At 39.8% G+C, this 18,719-nt stretch overlaps 2 protein-coding genes across 3 annotated transcripts in view; both read right to left on the bottom strand.

Moving 5' to 3' along the window:
- LOC117519801 (golgin subfamily A member 4-like) overlaps window positions 1-5,042 on the bottom strand; it is a 38,025-nt gene extending 32,983 nt beyond the window's left edge. Inside the window, exon 1 of the mRNA XM_034181045.1 lies at window positions 4,883-5,042. Within this exon, the coding sequence (XP_034036936.1) occupies window positions 4,883-4,990 (108 nt within the window). The 5' untranslated portion in view covers window positions 4,991-5,042. The remainder of the gene's footprint in view (window positions 1-4,882) is intronic.
- A 378-nt stretch (window positions 5,043-5,420) lies between these two features.
- The window catches only part of jakmip1 (janus kinase and microtubule interacting protein 1), a 132,670-nt gene continuing 119,371 nt past the window's right edge, over window positions 5,421-18,719 (bottom strand). Inside the window, exons 19-24 of one of the 2 annotated variants that reach the window (XM_034181046.1) lie at window positions 12,349-12,426; window positions 10,393-10,602; window positions 6,952-7,017; window positions 6,691-6,767; window positions 5,966-6,528; window positions 5,421-5,559 (exon numbers count right to left, since the gene is read on the bottom strand). In XM_034181046.1, the coding sequence (XP_034036937.1) occupies window positions 6,717-6,767; window positions 6,952-7,017; window positions 10,393-10,602; window positions 12,349-12,426 (405 nt within the window). In that variant the 3' untranslated portion in view covers window positions 5,421-5,559; window positions 5,966-6,528; window positions 6,691-6,716. The remainder of the gene's footprint in view (window positions 5,560-5,965; window positions 6,529-6,690; window positions 6,768-6,951; window positions 7,018-10,392; window positions 10,603-12,348; window positions 12,427-18,719) is intronic. The other variant, XM_034181047.1, reaches the window with a different exon arrangement.

The following is an 18,719-nucleotide window of genomic DNA, read 5'->3' as shown; positions in this document are numbered from 1 at the left end:
TTCCGGACTTTACGCCCACTGTGGCGAAACAGCGAGCAGCCTTCTTCAAAGTTAAAGAGCTCGGTTTGTGCGCTAATGTGAAGTTTGGATTACACTACCCAGCGCTACTGCACATTACAACGCTGGACAGACAGACGCGGAGATTTGATGATCCGAAGCGGGCTATGGACTTTGTGGAGAGGCTGAAAACTTCAGCTGGACCGGAGTCACTGGAGGAGGACTAATGTTAACATAGCAGCTGCGAATAACCTGGACGCTGCTTTTTTTTTCCCCCCCCCCCCTCGGTCACGATGACTTTGGCAGCACGCATATTCTGGGTATGTTCTGACTACATGTTTAACTTTTGTTTATTGCATTAGGATTTAATACTCTAGCTTTGTTTGAACAAGTGTTAACTGAGTAGCTGTTTTTGGTTTAGTGTTGTTGGACCTAAGATGTATGATGAATAGTGCACTGTGTGCCCTTAACTTTATCACTGTTGCTATCTTTTGTTATTTTTATCCTCCTTTTATGGGGCATTTATAATTTATTGCACCCCCCTTGGTCGCCAAGGAGCAGGAAATTTAAACTGTGTAGAGCGACAGAATTTGGTGTGTTTACGGGGTGGGATGGGGCTTCCTTCACAGGTTTGTGGAGAGGGGGTTGGGGCCTCAGTTCTTTGTGGGGTGGGTGTGTTTGGTTATTTGTTGTTCTGGGGGAGGGGTACTGTACGTGTCTAAACTATGGAGCAGTTTTTATGTTTTTACCAAATGTTCTTCGGGATGCTGTTTTTATATTATTATTATTTTGGTTTGTTACTTATGGCACAGGTGAAGGTCACTAGTCCCATAGGAGGGGATATTACATTTGTTACTCTGAACTGTAAAGGACTGAATAACCCACTTAAACGTAATAAGATCTTACACTATGTACACCATCTTGGTGCCCAAATAACTTATCTTCAGGAAACCCATTTGACAACTTCTGATCTGCCAAAATTGAGGCGAGGTTGGACTGGCCAAGTCTTTTTTCCTCCTTTTCTAGTAGGTCGAGAGGGGTGGCTATTATGATACATAAGTCAATACCTTTTATTCATTGTAATACCACTTCTGATCCTTCTGGTAGATTTCTTATCATTACTGGACGTATTTATGACATAAGTGTTATTTTGGCTAACATTTATGCACCTGTTTGGGACGATGAGGCTTTTTTTTAGGAGGTTCTTTTCTCTTTTGCCAGATCTCTCTTCACATCAACTGATTCTGAGGGGTGATTTTAATTGCTGGCTGTATCCTAAATTAGATCGATCTTCACCAACTACGGGGGTTTACTCTAAATCAGCTAAGACTATTAATCTCTTTATGGAAGAGTTTAATGTCATTGACCCCTCGCGTTTTCATAATCCTACTAGAAAAGAATATTCTTTTTTCTCGAATGTACACCATACATTTACATGAATTGATTATTTTCTGGTGGATAGTAGACTTCTTATGTCCATTTCAGATTGTAAATACAACCCAACAGTCCTATCAGATTATGCAGCTGTTTCCATGAAGGTTCGTTTTTGCAAACATTCAAATTTCTGCCCACCCTGGCATCTTAATTCTAGCCTACTCCTTGAAGAGGATTTTGTCAAATTTGTTTCTGAACGAATTGTGGTTTTTTTGGAAGTTAATGAAAACCCTGATGTTAAGGCCTCTCTGTTGTGGGAGACTCTAAAAGCTTTTATAAGGGGAGAGATAATTTCATATGTAGCACACACGAAAAGGCATAGAAAGGAGAAATTGGCTCAACTTGCACAGCGTCTATCACATTTAGACTCCCTTTATGCCGCCTCAAATTCATCAGATGTTTTTAAGGAACGGATCTCTGTGCAGACAGAATATGACTTAGAGATGACACAATACACCTCGGAGCTTCTGCTTCGCTCCAGGTCCACATATTATGAGCAAGGCGATCGGACTGGTAAACTATTGGCACACCGTTTACGTACTACATCCTCTCAAGTAATTCCACAAATCAAATCCTCTGCTGGTGTCACGTCGGATCCACTAGAAATTAATAAAGCTTTTATGGATTTTTATAGTTCCCTATACTCCTCCGAACACACGTCAACAACAGATTTTGAACCTTTCTTCGACCAAATTAATGTCCCTACCATTGGCCCAAATTTAGTAGATGATTTGGAACAACCAATTACACTTGCAGAACTCAAACTGGCAGTTAAATCATTGACCAGTGGCAAATCCCCGGGTTCGGACAGGTTTCCAGCAGAGTTCTACAAGACATTCTGGAAACAGCTTGCACCTTTAATGTTGAATATGTATTGTGAGTCCTTTAGAACTGGGGTCCTTCCTGAAACTCTGTCCCAAGCTTGTATTACTGTATTAGTGAAAAAGGGCAAGGATCCTTTACAGTGCGGCTCCTATCAGCCTTATTAAATGCAGATTTTAAGATATTGTCCAAATTATTGGCCCAGAGATTGGAAAAAGTTCTCTCTTCAGTTATCTCCCTTGACCAAACAGGGTTTATTCGGGGCCGTCACTCTTTTTTTAACATTAGACGAGTGCTTAATGTGGTTTATAACTCAACATCTTCGACACTTTCAGAGGTCTTGGTTGCATTGGATGCGGAAAAAGCCTTCGATAGAGTAGAATGGGACTATCTTTTTTTCACTCTACGTAAATTTGGCTTTGGGGAAAAATTTATTTCTTGGGTTAGGTTACTTTATATGGTGCCACAGGCTGCGGTTAAGACCAATGGTTATACTTCTAAATTTTTTCCTCTGACGCGCTCGACCATACAAGGGTGTCCACTTAGTCCTTTATTGTTCGCAATTGTCATGGAACCACTTTCAATTGCTTTGAGGACACACCCTAAATTTACAGGTATTTCTCGAAACGGTGTGGAGCTGAAGGTTTCTCTGTATGCAGATGACCTGTTGCTATTTGTATCAGATCTCCCTAGCTCAATCCCTGCTGTCCTGTCAATATTAGAGTCCTTCGGTAAGGTTTCTGGGTACAAATTGAATCTAGGCAAGAGTGAAGTTTTTCCCATTAATAAACCTGCCAAGGAATTCCCTCTACAAACTCTTCCATTCAAGGTTGCTAAGTCTGGCTTCCGTTACTTAGGTATATTTATAGCAGATACATTTAATAACCTTTTAAAGAAAAATTTCTTTTCACTGTTATCGCAAGTTAAACATGATTTGGATCGCTGGTCTCTTCTTAATCTATCCATAGCGGCCAAGGTAAATTCTATCAAGATGAATATTTTTCCCAGGTTTTCGTATTTGTTTCAAACTATACCAAATTTCCTCCCTCGCACCTTTTTTCGCAAGATTGATAGTCTCATTCTGGACTTTATCTGGGGTAAGAAGCCTCCTAGACTGAAACTGCAGTCATTACAGAAACCCAAGGTGATTGGTGGAATGGCACTTCTTAACCTGTTGTTCTATTATTGGGCAGCTAACATTAGAAATTGGGCTATTGGCTTCAATATGAATCCCTTGAACATGTTCCACTCTGGTTGGATATTGAGGCCAACTCCTCAAAACCAGTCACACTAAAGGCCCTATTACATCTACCTCTCTCATTCTAACCCCGAGCTTACTCTAAGAATGTAATTGTTGTTTCTTGTCTTAGAATATGGTGCCAATTTCGCCGTTATTTTGGATTTCAGACTTTATCTACTACAGCTCCGATCATGGCCAATCCAGTTTTCCCTCCTTCTATAATTGATGATGCTTTCTCAGTTTGGACAAAATTGGGATTGAAAATTGTAAAAGATTTGTATGTGGGGGGTGTCTTTGCATATTTTCAACAACTGGCAGAGAGGTTTTCACTGCCTCAAGTGCATTTTTTTTTTAGGTACCTCCAAGTGCGTAGCTTTATTCGAAGCACTTTTCAATGTTTTCCTTCTATCCCGGACAGTCAAGACTTTGACAAATTTTTAGTACCCACTCCATCTATTAGAGGGGCAATTTCATATTTTTATTTAAATATTTTTAATCTTTGTCCAGACAGTTCTGTGGCGGTCAAGGCCAGTTGGGAAACTGACTTGGGAGAGGTTATTCCGGACGAAACTTGGAAAGAAATCCTACGCCGGGTTCATAAATCTTCCATTTGTGCGAAACATTGTTTCACACAGTGTAGAATTTTGCATCGCACCCATTACACTAAGGCCAGGCTTGCGAAAATATTTGAAGGGACATCTTCAGCCTGTGACCATTGTCAACAGGACCCTGCAGATTATTTTCACATGTTCTGGCTTTGCCCGGCTTTAAAAAATTTCTGGTGTGAGGTCTTCCATACATTATCTAAAGTGTCTGATATTACACTTGCCCCTGTGGCAATTACTGCACTTTTTGGAGTTTATCCCTCTCTGCCTGGGCTCTCCCCCGTATACAGGGACATGATTGCCTTTACAACTTTATTAGCAAGAAGGCTAATACTGTTGCACTGGAAATCTGCTCGTCCACCTACTCACATTCAGTGGATTAGAGATGTATTGTATTTCCTTAAGTGTGAGAAAATTAGGCTCAGTGTATCTGGTTTGCAACATAAATTTGTCAATATTTGGAATCCCTTTCTGGCGTATGTAAGTAATCTTTCTTTTCAGAGTGTCATAGTTTGAAAATTTTTGTAGCATCCCTTTTCTTTTTGTGTGTGGCTTATGATTGTTGCTTTCTTTATTGTTCTATTCAATATAATCTGTGGGCACGTACGGTGGGTTTGGGGTATATGTTCGATTGTTGAATTCTTATATCTTGTGTTTCAGAACTGTATTTGTGTTACTGAAAAAAGTTTGGGGAAAAAAAAGGAAAAAGAGTTGATGTCCTTTCTCACTGCTATTTTTATTCCTTTGAGCTATACAAAGGCATGCAGAAAACACAAGTACTCACCAAGGTCCTGACTTCCTCCCTGAGTGTGCGGAGTCTCTGGTCCAATCTCTGGCAGTGTTGCATGCTGGGGAGGTTGGATGCACAGGTTAGCTGGGAGAGCTGTAGCATCAGATTCCTCGATTAGCTCTCAGAGGCTCCAATCTTGCCACTACACATACACACAAACTCACATTACCTTCTCTAATTTGTAGCATTTTACTTTATTTCTACACTAACGTGCACATCAAAATTTAGACATTTTAATAACTATGCCTCGATCTACATGTGTAATTCAAATCAAGACGCAAAGGTTGTGATATGATCTCCTACAGCAAACATTTCAGGTTTGATTGTAACAGCACTGTGACTGCATGCAAAAGTGTGACGTGATAGTAGCATGGCCAAAACCGAGTGTACACCAGCAGGTGTGCGTGTGTGTCACAGAATACCATCTCCCCCAATCTCTCACCTGTTCCTCAGGTAACTGACCGACTGGATGACTAATCCCAAATTCTGCTCCATAACCTTCACTCCATCGCACAGAACTTGTAGATCCACATCTGGCTCTGTTCCCAATGAGTCTGTTACCATGGTCACCAAACTGCTTCCGGTACTGCTGAGGGCATTTGATTCTCCACTGGTTACTTTGTGCTCACCAAACAACTTTTACTCACAGCACAGCAACTGGTGACATCAGCCTTGGTCACAAAAAAAAACAGAAATAATAATAATAAGTCTTCCTCATCTTTTCTACACTCCTCTGGGGGTCCTTGTTTGTCTTATTCTTATGCCCCCCCCCCCCCCCCACACACACACACACTCTCCAAGACAGAAATACAAAATGCAATAATCTATTATTCATGTCAACAGCTTGGTAGCAAGCTGCATCTCTCAAGTTACCCCCAGCTCCTAATCGTCTCCTCCTCCTGTATCGCCTATAGACACACTTCACAAATCCTTCAATGAATGACCATTTTGTGTCAGAAGAAAGTTATTAGTCTCAAACTATTGTGATATAAACAAGTCATTAGCTACTGCCAAAACAAATGATGTAAAGCACAAGCAATATGATCATATAGGTAGTGACAAACTATAAATAATTACCTGACATGTCTGCCCCAGTGTGGTGTCGTCGTCTCGGTGTTAGCAACAGCTCCCCAGTGACTTCTAGCTCCTTGACCACATTTGCACTGTTGTCTCCTTAGAAACCCCACAGTTATTGGACTTTGCCAGAAACTTCACCACATCCAGGCAGTGTGTTCACACTTTGACTCAGCGCGCTCCTTTTACTCCTCCTCTTCTCCCTGTATCACTCCCTCTGTGATTGCACAAGGCCGTGGCTCGTCTCCTTAAATTATCCATTGCTTCAGAGTCCCCCCCCAAAAAAAAATCCAAGTGTTTCTAACTCACAGATGAGTTAAAAGTGTGTTTTCCACATCAAGTTAAAAAAAATTCTTTTGAATCTTGTGTATCTGGTTATTTATTAAATCTTCGAATATACTTGAATTCCAAGTTAGTCTTTCGCAAAAAGTGCACAATTATCAAAAGGCCATAGGGTTTCATAAACTGTCTATAAATGGATAAAAAAAAAAAAAAAAAAAAAAAAAAAAAAAACACTCCACATTTTTGTGTCTTCCATCTCACATGGTGCCACAACACCTTAAAACCTGAAGAAGCAAAAACAAATAAAATTCTTTATTGACTTCCTCATCAATATTGTCATCTTGCTATGCTATATAAGAGGCTGTAGAATAATTTTTATTTATATAATAATAACAACAATAAGAAAATGTGAGATTTATTAATAAAAGCATAAGTAAAGGTGCTACCTGATGTCAGTCCATGGTCACTTTCATTAAGGCCAAAGAATAAAAGCTAAAGAGAAAAACAAAAAGAGGAACAAAAACTAAAGAAACACAGGAGGTTTCATTAATGGATCAAAAATCAAAAAGGGAGAGAAGAAAAACAGTGTCAAGATGATTATTAAAAAAACAAGCTGTTAGAAGAGTAAATACACTACATTCTTTGTTAATGTCTGCAGTCACTTTTTTCGACATAACACAACAAATGCAATCAAATGTAATATGTACCTTTTCCTCAATTTCTTTTATTTGTCTCCTTTGCAAGTCAATCCTGTCCTCCAGTTCCCTAATTCTCTGCAAGGCAAAGACAGGAGCAATCAGACTGTGTTAACATGCAAAAGTAAAACCAGTTGGCCAAACATCACACATTATCCTGTGTTAGACAACAGGTAAAGGACAGTAAAGCCTGCTTAGTCTAGACTTGTGCTTTGTTACCAAAATGCCATCTGCCTTCACGGTTGCCACTGCTGAATTAGAACAGCAGCAGCTGAAGAGCAAAATGATTTTTGAAGTAAAATAATATGAGGACTAACAGATGTTATCACTATATACAAGCATCACATCAAGCAACATAATCTGACGATGCATTCAGGACAGAAGAAGCAAAGCGTCATTTCTCTACATGTACCTGTCCAAAGTCTCTATTGGTAGTTCATATATTATATATGCTGCAAAAATAAGAGCTAACTATGAATTCATTCCCAAAAAAAAGTGCCATGAATTAAAAACTAAATTATCTTGTGTGATAGCACTTTACCTTTAAACTAAATTCTTTTGAATGAACCATCAAGAGCACCACGTTAATTCATTATTCATTGATTGTTCTCGTTATCGTCTTTGTGGAATCACACTTGCCACTTTTATTGGGATTTAATTCATATTTAGTAGTGATGGAATATCATGGGTGGTGTAAGGGTAAGGGTGCTTGCTTGCAGTGGGAAAGCTTCCCGGTTCAAGGCCACCCTTGCCCACTCTCCATGTAACATGGAGTTGGGTCAGGAAGGGCATTTGATGTAAAACTGGTGCCAGATCAACATGCAGATCCATAATGAATCTGCTGTGGTGAAATAAGAGAGAAGCCGAAGGGCCTCACTATCATCTATATGGAATCATGCATTGGAATGTGATTCTACAAACCCTTTCTTAATCTGAAAAGGTCTGCAACCTTCTTTAATAAGAGATAAAATTCTGTTACAAAATATATTTTTCCATTAATATACTAAGTTCTGTGTTAAATCAGTTTTAATCAAGCTGACTGACACCAACAGAGTTAATTTACAATATGAAAACATTGATTGCCATAGGTATTAAAGGCACTGCGCTGCAGTGGTTTGAATCATATTTATCTAATAGATTACAATTTGTTCATGTAAATGGGGAATCTTCTTCACAGACTAAGGTTAATTATGGAGTTCCACAAGGTTGTGTGCTAGGACCAATTTTATTCACTTTATACATGCTTCCCTTAGGCAGTATTATTAGACGGCATTGCTTAAATTTTCATTGTTACGCAGATGATACCCAGCTTTATCTATCCATGAAGCCAGAGGACACACACCAATTAGCTAAACTGCAGGATTGTCTTACAGACATAAAGACATGGATGACCTCTAATATCCTGCTTTTAAACTCAGATAAAACTGAAGTTATTGTACTTGGCCCCACAAATCTTAGAAACATGGTGTCTAACCAGATCCTTACTCTGGATGGCATTACCCTGACCTCTAGTAATACTGTGAGAAATCTTGGAGTCATTTTTGATTAGGATATGTCATTCAAAATGCATATTAAACAAATATGTAGGACTGCTTTTTTGCATTTACGCAATATCTCTAAAATTAGAAAGGTCTTGTCTCAGAGTGATGCTGAAAAACTAATTCATGCATTTATTTCCTCTAGGCTGGACTATTGTAATTCATTATTATCAGGTTGTCCTAAAAGTTCCCTGAAAAGCCTTCAGTTAATTCAAAATGCTGCAGCTAGAGTACTAACGGGGACTAGAAGGAGAGAGCATATCTCACCCATATTGGCCTCTCTTCATTGGCTTCCTGTTAATTCTAGAATAGAATTTAAAATTCTTCTTCTTACTTATAAGGTTTTGAATAATCAGGTCCCATCTTATCTTAGGGACCTCATAGTACCATATCACCCCAATAGAGCGCTTCGCTCTCAGACTGCAGGCTTACTTGTAGTTCCTAGGGTTTGTAAGAGTAGAATGGGAGGCAGAGCCTTCAGCTTTCAGGCTCCTCTCCTGTGGAACCAGCTCCCAATTCGGATCAGGGAGACAGACACCCTCTCTACTTTTAAGATTAGGCTTAAAACTTTCCTTTTTGCTAAAGCTTATAGTTAGGGCTGGATCAGGTGACCCTGAACCATCCCTTAGTTATGCTGCTATAGACTTAGACTGCTGGGGGGTTCCCATGATGCACTGAGTGTTTCTTTCTCTTTTTGCTCTGTATGCACCACTCTGCATTTAATCATTAGTGATTGATCTCTGCTCCCCTCCACAGCATGTCTTTTTCCTGGTTCTCTCCCTCAGCCCCAACCAGTCCCAGCAGAAGACTGCCCCTCCCTGAGCCTGGTTCTGCTGGAGGTTTCTTCCTGTTAAAAGGGAGTTTTTCCTTCCCACTGTCGCCAAGTGCTTGCTCACAGGGGGTCGTTTTGACCGTTGGGGTTTTTACGTAATTATTGTATGGCCTTGCCTTACAATATAAAGCGCCTTGGGGCAACTGATTGTTGTGATTTGGCGCTATATAAATAAAAATTGATTGACTGATTGATTGATTGATTTATCACCCTTTTGAAATGGTCCATATGCTCTCAACGCAGTGTTAATTCAACACTGCAAAGTTTGCTGTGCATGGAAATTTTAAATTTGGTGTTTTACTATACTAATAAAGAATAACATAAAAACAAATAACAAAAAGACACTTGGGTAATTCAGAATTTTGCACTGTACTGTAGTACGGTCAAATGGATTATGAAAAGAAAAAAAAAAATCTTACTGCATTTAGTAGTTTGCAAACATCCACAAAATTACTAAATGATTTGAATAAAAAACATATTTGCTACATCAGAATTAGTTCAAAAAAGGTGTTTTCATCCAGTAGCACAGAAAAGCTTACTCATAAAAGAAAAACTGAAGTAGCAGCAGTAGTAATAGTAGTAGTAGTCACACAGAGCATGATGGATGACCGATATTGATATTTAGATTAAACAGATATCCTGCAAGCTACTAAGCCTTTGAATTCTTATCTACTCTACTTTACTGTGTGTAGTTGACTTGAGTGTTTTACAGATTAGTCATGTGTTAGTAAGTCACATCATGACATTATAAATCAAAAAGCAATTCAAGGTGTTGTTGATGTCGTTAAAGTTCACATAGTGTACTTCACGTGGATGATGGCTACAAGTGGAGGGACATTAAAGTAGTGGAAGTGGGGGGTGGAATATAGAGACCACAGTACAGATACATACACACTCAGACACACTGTCAAGCTTTCTCTGTCAGCCTACCGACAGGTACAGTTACAGTCTGCACAGAGAGGGATACTGCATCTTTTCCAGAGAACTACAGCTTTTTGGAAGGAGTCAGACATTTCAGACAAAGGTCAGACTGATGACCGTCAGCAGGGCTCAGTAATCTGATTGGATTGTTTTAAGCCTTACCTGCTGGGCCTGCTGTAGGAGCTCCATGCGCTCCTGTAAGATCTGACTGTCATACTGCCGGCTCTGCCGGAGAATCTGACGCCGCAGCTTGTCCACGGCAAGCCTCAGCTCCTCCCTCTGCCTGTCTGTCAGCGACTCAGCCACCGCCTGGCACGCCGGCTGCTCCTGCTGCAGAGCGCTATACAGAGTGGCCTCCAGCTCCTCGATCCTCTGCACAGTCAGCCACACACACACACACACAGGCATGCACATGCACATACGCCCAAGAATGCAAAGATGCCCATATGGAAGAGTGCACAAAAAACAAAAACACACACACACATACACACCACTGTGACCATAGCAGATATGAGGAACATGTTCCACTTTATAAAGGGGGTAGTCTAGCCTCCATCCTTACGTGATATAGATTTTAATGAAGAAAACATTTTCTTCACATGCTCCTGCAGATAAATTCCACAATGTACTTGCAAAGTTGCCATGTAAAAATTAATCACAATATAAAGTGGTGCCATAAAAACAAACGTCGCCAAAATGTAGTCCAGCTAGAAGCTGAAAGGTCACTCTTCAAATAAGTTAAAGTGTTAGGTTCTATAGTCTACTTAAGTCAATGAGGTTTAAATTAAAATGGGAGAGGAGACGCATTAACTCAGATTGGTTAAAGATCATTTTCATAAAAAAAAATAAAAAAAAGTGAAAATCTGGATTTATCTCGTCAGTTGTCCACATTTATGCAGTTACAGTGTTCAAATCACATTTTTAAGTTTATATTTTCTATGCCGTAAGTGACCCATTATTTAGAAAATCAATTTTTTGAGCCAGTGTGTTGTGTGGGCCGCCAGAAGAGGAGGTACTGCTGGCCCACCACCAGAGGGCGCCCTGCCTAAAGTGCGGCTTCAGGCACGAGAGGGCGCTGCCGCCACGGACACAACCGGGAGTGACAGCTGTCACACATCAACTCATGACAGCTGTCACCCATCATTTCATCACTCCATAAAAGCCGGATGTCATCTCCACCTCGCTGCCGAGATATCATCTACCTGTGAAGGTAATTCTCTGCTAAACTGAAAACATTGAACAGTCTGAACTTCTTTGCAGCCGTTTTCCTGTAAGTGTTTCCTTATCTGTGGGATTGGCGTTTGGTGTGATCAGCGACGGCTTCGCTTCACCCCCCAACCAGATAAGTGGTTGACAGGAGCTGCACGTGTGTGTGATTAGAGGTGGAGGTGACTTTCCACCTTCTGACTGTTTTTGTTACTGGGTGTGCAAACACCCACATCTCATTGTTTGTGCTCCTCGCCAGCAGTACCAGATCCGACAGTCGGGGACGGTGATCACCTGGGAATTCGGGACTTGGCAGCTCCAGTATTCTCCGGGTTCTGTGGCGGTGGAAATCGTGTGGTTCCGGCTCTTATCAGGACAGACGTCTTCTATCCTCGAGCCTGCCCACACGTCACCTTGGTGTATTGACTGCTGTCAGATTCTGTGATTGTCTGTATCATCGTTGTGCACATTCACAACATTAAATTGTTACCTTTTGGCTCATCTATTGACCATTCATTTGCGCCCCCTGTTGTGGGTCTGTATCACTACACTTTCCCCAACACAGTGAACAAGAAAAGTAAATAACCCAGCCTCAGTGGCTTACTGCTGAAAAAATTTAGACTTCAGTGATAAAAGATGCAGTATCCCAACACGGTGTGACAAATTTCACCATCATGGAGCATGCTGCATATCATGGAGCATGTTGCATTCATGGTGTTAAAATAAGTTTTTAAACTTTTTTTGTCATGCTGGAATGACATTCCTCAAACACGTTGCAAACTATTATGCTGTGTTTAAACATGAGTTGTTGTTGACATACATTAGTGAGTTTTGTGTATTAGAGAAGCTTTTGCCATCTTTTCAATGAAAATGTGAAGCATGGAAAAGCTTGCACTCATTCAGACTACATACCATGTAGGCCTGGTCCAACGCCTGCTTCCTGTAGTCCAACTCCTCCTCAAGGAATCCCTTCTGCTTACTGAACAACTCCTACAACAAGACGTAACAAGATATGTTACGGTGCATCCAGAAAGTATTCACAGCACTTCACTTTTTCCACATTTTGTTATGTTACAGCCTCATTCCAAAATGGAGTAAATTATTTTTTCCCTCAAAATTCTACTCACAACACCCCATAATGACATCATGGAAAAAGGTTTTTTTTTTTTTTTTTTGGCAAATTTATTAAAAATATTTTTAAAAAACTAAGAAATTGTGTGTACATAAATATTCACACCCTTTGCTCAGTACTTTGTTAATGCACCTTTGGCAGCAATTACAGCCTCACATTTTATTGATTATTCAATTCAATTCAATTTGTTTTTTATATAGCGCAAAATCACAACAAACAGTTGCCCCAAGGCGCTTTATATTGTAAGGCAAGGCCATACAATAATTATGTAAAACCCCAACGGTCAAAACGACCCCCTGTGAGCAAGCACTTGGCTACAGTGGGAAGGAAAAACTCCCTTTTAACAGGAAGAAACCTCCAGCAGAACCAGGCTCAGGGAGGGGCAGTCTTCTGCTGGGACTGGTTGGGGCTGAGGGAGAGAACCAGGAAAAAGACATGCTGTGGAGGGGAGCAGAGATCGATCACTAATGATTAAATGCAGAGTGGTGCATACAGAGCAAAAAGAGAAAGAAACAGTGCATCATGGGAACCCCCCAGCAGTCTACGTCTATAGCAGCATAACTAAGGGATGGTTCAGGGTCACCCGATCCAGCCCTAACTATAAGCTTTAGCAAAAAGGAAAGTTTTAAGCCTAATCTTAAAAGTAGAGAGGGTGTCTGTCTCCCTGATCTGAATTGGGAGCTGGTTCCACAGGAGAGGAGCCTGAAAGCTGAAGGCTCTGCCTCCCATTCTACTCTTACAAACCCTAGGAACTACAAGTAAGCCTGCAGTCTGAGAGCGAAGCGCTCTATTGGGGTGATATGGTACTACGAGGTCCCTAAGATAAGATGGGACCTGATTATTCAAAACCTTATAAGTAAGAAGAAGAATTTTAAATTCTATTCTAGAATTAACAGGAAGCCAATGAAGAGAGGCCAATATGGGTGAGATATGCTCTCTCCTTCTAGTCCCCATCAGTACTCTAGCTGCAGCATTTTGAATTAACTGAAGGCTTTTTAGGGAACTTTTAGGACAACCTGATAATAATGAATTACAATAGTCCAGCCTAGAGGAAATAAATGCATGAATTAGTTTTTCAGCATCACTCTGAGACAAGACCTTTCTGATTTTAGAGATATTGCGTAAATGCAAAAAAGCAGTCCTACATATTTGTTTAATATGCGCTTTGAATGACATATCCTGATCAAAAATGACTCCAAGATTTCTCACAGTATTACTAGAGGCCAGGGCAATGCCATCCAGAGTAAGGATCTGGTTAGACACCATGTTTCTAAGATTTGTGGGGCCAAGTACAATAACTTCAGTTTTATCTGAGTTTAAAAGCAGGAAATTAGAGGTCATCCATGTCCATGTGTGTGTCCTCTGGCTTCATGGATAGATAAAGCTGGGTATCATCTGCGTAACAATGAAAATTTAAGCAATACCGTCTAATAATGCTACCTAAGGGAAGCATGTATAAAGTGAATAAAATTGGTCCTAGCACAGAACCTTGTGGAACTCCATAATTAACCCTAGTCTGTGAAGAAGATTCCCCATGTACATGAACAAATTGTAATCTATTAGACAAATATGATTCAAACCACCGCAGCGCAGTGCCTTTAATACCTATGGCATGCTCTAATCTCTGTAATAAAATTTTATGGTCAACAGTATCAAAAGCAGCACTGAGGTCTAACAGAACAAGCACAGAGATGAGTCCACTGTCCGAGGCCATAAGAAGATCATTTGTAACCTTCACTAATGCTGTTTCTGTACTATGATGAATTCTAAAACCTGACTGAAACTCTTCAAATAGACCATTCCTCTGCAGATGATCAGTTAGCTGTTTTACAACTACCCTTTCAAGAATTTTTGAGAGAAAAGGAAGGTTGGAGATTGGCCTATAATTAGCTAAGATAGCTGGGTCAAGTGATGGCTTTTTAAGTAATGGTTTAATTACTGCCACCTTAAAAGCCTGTGGTACATAGCCAACTAACAAAGATAGATTGATCATATTTAAGATCGAAGCATTAAATAATGGTAGGGCTTCCTTGAGCAGCCTGGTAGGAATGGGGTCTAATAAACATGTTGATGGTTTATTTATTATTATGATGCCACAAGCTTGGTGCACCTCTCTCTTTGGGCAGTTTTGCCCATTCCTCTTTGCAGCACCTCTCAAACTTCATCAGGTTCAATGGAGAGCATCTGTGCACAACCATTTTCAGATGTTTCCAGAGATGTTCAACTGGTTCCAGGTCTGGGCTCTGACTGGGCCACTCAAGGACATTCACAGAGTTGTCCTGAAGCCACTCCTTTGATATCTTGGCTGTGTGCTGAGGGTCACTGTCTTGCTGAAAGATGACCCCAGTCTGAGGTCAAGAGCACTCTGAATCCAGGATGTTGCTGTACATTGTTGCATTCATCTTTCCCTCATTCCTGACTAGTCTCCCAGCTCCAGCCACTGAAAAAATGTCCCCACAGCATGATGCTGTCACTATCATGCTTCACTGTAGTGATGGTGTTTGGTTTCCTACAAACAGGACGCCTGACACTCATGCCAAAGAGTTCAATTGTTGTCTCATCAGACCAGAGAAGGACTTCTCCCCCAATCATTCAGTTTAGACAGGCAGCCAGCTCTAGAACAATCCTGGTGGATCTGAACTTCTTCCATTTACAGATGATGGAGCCCACTGTGCTTATTAGGACCTTCAAAGCAGCAGAAATGTTTCTGTACCTTTCCCCTGATTTGTGCTTCAAGACAATCCTGTTGTGCCTCGAGACAATCCTGTCTGTGAGATCTACAAACAATTCCTTTGACTTCATGTTTGGTTTGTGCTCCCACATGCACTGTCAACTGTGGGAACTTATAATGTGGACAGGTGTGTGCCTTTCCAAATCATGTCCAATCAACTGAATTTACCTCAGGTGGACTCCAATTAAGTTTTAGAAACATCTCAAGGATGACCAGTGGAGCTCAATTTTGAGCTTCATGGCAAAGGCTGTGAATACTTATGTATACGTGAGCCCTTAGTAGGGATGGGTATCGAGAACCAGTTCCTTTCTGGTATCGTTAAGAAATGATTTGATCCACCGACATCAATACCTTTTTGCTTAACGATTCCCTTATCGGTCCTTCACAGTGGCCATTGTTTTTGGGGGGTGTCTGTCAGGAAAATGATAATTTCTCTACATTGATTACAGACCCTGCAGTGGGTCTGTAATCAATTTTTCTGCAGCGCAGATTTGTTTTGAACCTTGAACCAATCAAAGCAGTAATTCGCAGATCGAAGCAGTGCTTCAACCTACTGCTTCATTGATTCATTGTTTTATTTCGCTTTATCTTAATTTTTCCCCGCTAAAACCCTAAAGAGCCTATGTCTGTGAGTAATATTTACCTTTTTTATGTTAATCCGACCTGTTATGGTCTTCTGAAACAGTTGATAGATGTATTTTATAACTTAAAAACGGGACCGATGCTAAAGCGTTAGCATGTCTATGGCATTTTCAATGTTAAAGTTAGCATTAAGCTGGTCACATCTCAGCATATATTAATAATAGCAACAACAACAATAACAGTAATAATAACTCATAATAACTAATAATGTTACAATACAATTTTAGAGAAAGAGACAAAAAGAACCTGATGAAACAAAATACACCAGAAAATATAAAACCAACTAACACTGAACATAAATAAATAAATAAATATAGAAATAAATAAGTTTCCTGTGAACACCTAGTGACTCTTACACCTCCACTTCATCCCTGTCTCATTTAAGTTTAATGACATTTTGTTTCGGTCAGACCATATTTTCAATATTTTAATTTCTTCAGTGATTTCCTCCAGAACTATCTGCCAAGCTAGAAAACTGCTGCATACTAGTAAAAGCAGAATACTACTGGAATGAATTTGAATAAGAAAAGTTGGGTTTTTTCTCACCAAAAGGGATGCTGCACTCACTGCAGTTTATTGTCTGGAATAGTCCCAGATTGCATTTCAGAGCTTCTAGAATTCAAACATTTTTGTGTGGGTGGTGTTGGGGGGTAATTTGGGGTTTCAGCTTTTTTTTGTTTTTCACCACTTTCATCCCTGAATATGTCAATGTGAGTTACTTTTTTGCAGATTAAAGTCACTAACTGGGACTCCTGTCTTGTTGCTAGAAAGAAACGAGAATCGTCCTCTGTTCTGTTCACACAGCTCCAAACGCTGCGCGGCTCTCTGCCGAGTCAAGTTAGAACGATAGAGTCTGGTCGGAATTAATAAATTCAAAGCAAAACTCAGTTTAAATCAAATGACACCTCTTTCCAAATGTTGTAATACAAACTCCAATCGATCAAAACGTTTTTTTCCCCTCCCAAAACGAGACATCCTGCACTGACGTGCAGCAGCCAGCTGAGCTCAGCTCAGAGGTACGGAGAGACATTCATGCCAAAATGTATGAAAGGAAATGATTTTGACAAAAACTACAGATTTTATTTATTTTTATTTATGTCCAGAGTTCAAGGATCCAGTGACCAATTTAAAATTTTGTTGACATAGAGAACCCGTAAAGTCTACTTTTAGTACACAGAAAATTCACAAGAGGTATCGATAAGGGAATCGATAAGGAATCGGATCGATAAGCGGAAACGATGACGTTGATATCGATAAAATCTTATCGATACCCATCCCTAGTCCTTAGGTTTTATTATTATTGTTTTTAATAAATTTGCAAAAACCTAAAAAAAAAAAAACTTTTTTCACATTGTCATTATGGTGTATTGTGTGTAGAATTTTGAGGGAAAAAAATTCATCCATTGTTGAATACAGCTATAATATAAATGAGGAAAAGGTGAAGCGCTGAATGCTTTTCAGATGCACTGCATACAATGGCCGATCGAGAAGTTTTGAGTCTGACCAAGAAAAAGTAGGGTGTGGTTCAGCATCTTTTGCATTCTGAGCTACCAACAAACCAATATAGTGGTCCAGCTTAACTAAAATTTCCATAGAAATTGTTCCTTTTGTGATAAAAGCATGGACTTTGGCACTTATTCTAAATTAACTAATGTTTATTTTCAGATATGGAGCCATCCTGGAGCTGACCTCCAATGAGCTACAGAGGTCAGTAAAGAATTACACAGGAGTCAAAATTTAAAAATGCTCCAATTGTGTTGAAAACTATACCACATTATTTGCCTAATCATAACGATTCCAAAAAGGTATAGTTAGGACTATGTATGACTGAATTCCATGCAGTTATGGGGTAGAAACAGCAAAAATGGTGACAAAGGTCAGTTTCAGTTTGTACAGGGGTTAAAATTTAATGTTGCTCCAGTTTTGGTAAAAAATGATGCAAATTATTGGTTGAGTTAATAGCATTTTTTAAAGGAATAGTTTGCACCATTTGTCATGCTTAGTTATCATGTTACAAGGTAACATATGTAACATATGTCATACGTCATAGAATCCACCTGAGGGATCGAAGGTCAGGGGCATTCAATGTTGGTTTTTGGCCTTGCCGCTTACGTGTAGAAAGTTCTCCAGATTCTCTGAATCTTCTGATTATATTATGGACTGTAGATAATAAAATCCCTAAATTCCTTGCAATTGAATGTTGAGAAACATTGTTTTTAAACTGTTGGACTATGTTTTCACATAGTTGTTCACAAAGTGGTGATCCTCGCCCCATCTTTGCTTGTGAATGGCTGAGACTTTTGAGGATGCTCCTTTTATACCCAATCATAAGTGTCCTCAGTTCCCAAACACTTATTGATTGTTGTTAGAAGGAAAGGTGATATAATACAGTGGTAAACATACCACTGTTCCAGCTTTTTTGAAACATGTTGCAGGCATCCATTTCAAAATAAGCAAATATGTGCACAAAAACAATAAAGTTTATCAGTTTTAACATTAAATATCTTGTCTTTGTGGTGTATTCAATTCAATATAGGTTGAAGATTACTACGGCAATGCATCATCTCCTCAACTAAGACTGAACTCGAAGCTGGACTGCCTGATGTCTTAGCTTCACATTTGGCAAAAACCCAATCAGTAGACTTGTGGATAGTGTGTATGTCGTGCTAAAAACTACACATGATATGATTGCGCCAGCTGTGTTAAAACGGTGCTCCCCTAAAACACAGTCACCTTGGTTCAATGATTACTTTCATGACCTCAAGCATAAGGCTAGAG

The sequence above is a fragment of the Thalassophryne amazonica genome, chromosome 11, assembly GCF_902500255.1.
Source record: "Thalassophryne amazonica chromosome 11, fThaAma1.1, whole genome shotgun sequence".
Taxonomy (NCBI): Eukaryota; Metazoa; Chordata; class Actinopteri; order Batrachoidiformes; family Batrachoididae; genus Thalassophryne; species Thalassophryne amazonica.
This window is presented reverse-complemented; position numbering and strand designations above follow the sequence as displayed.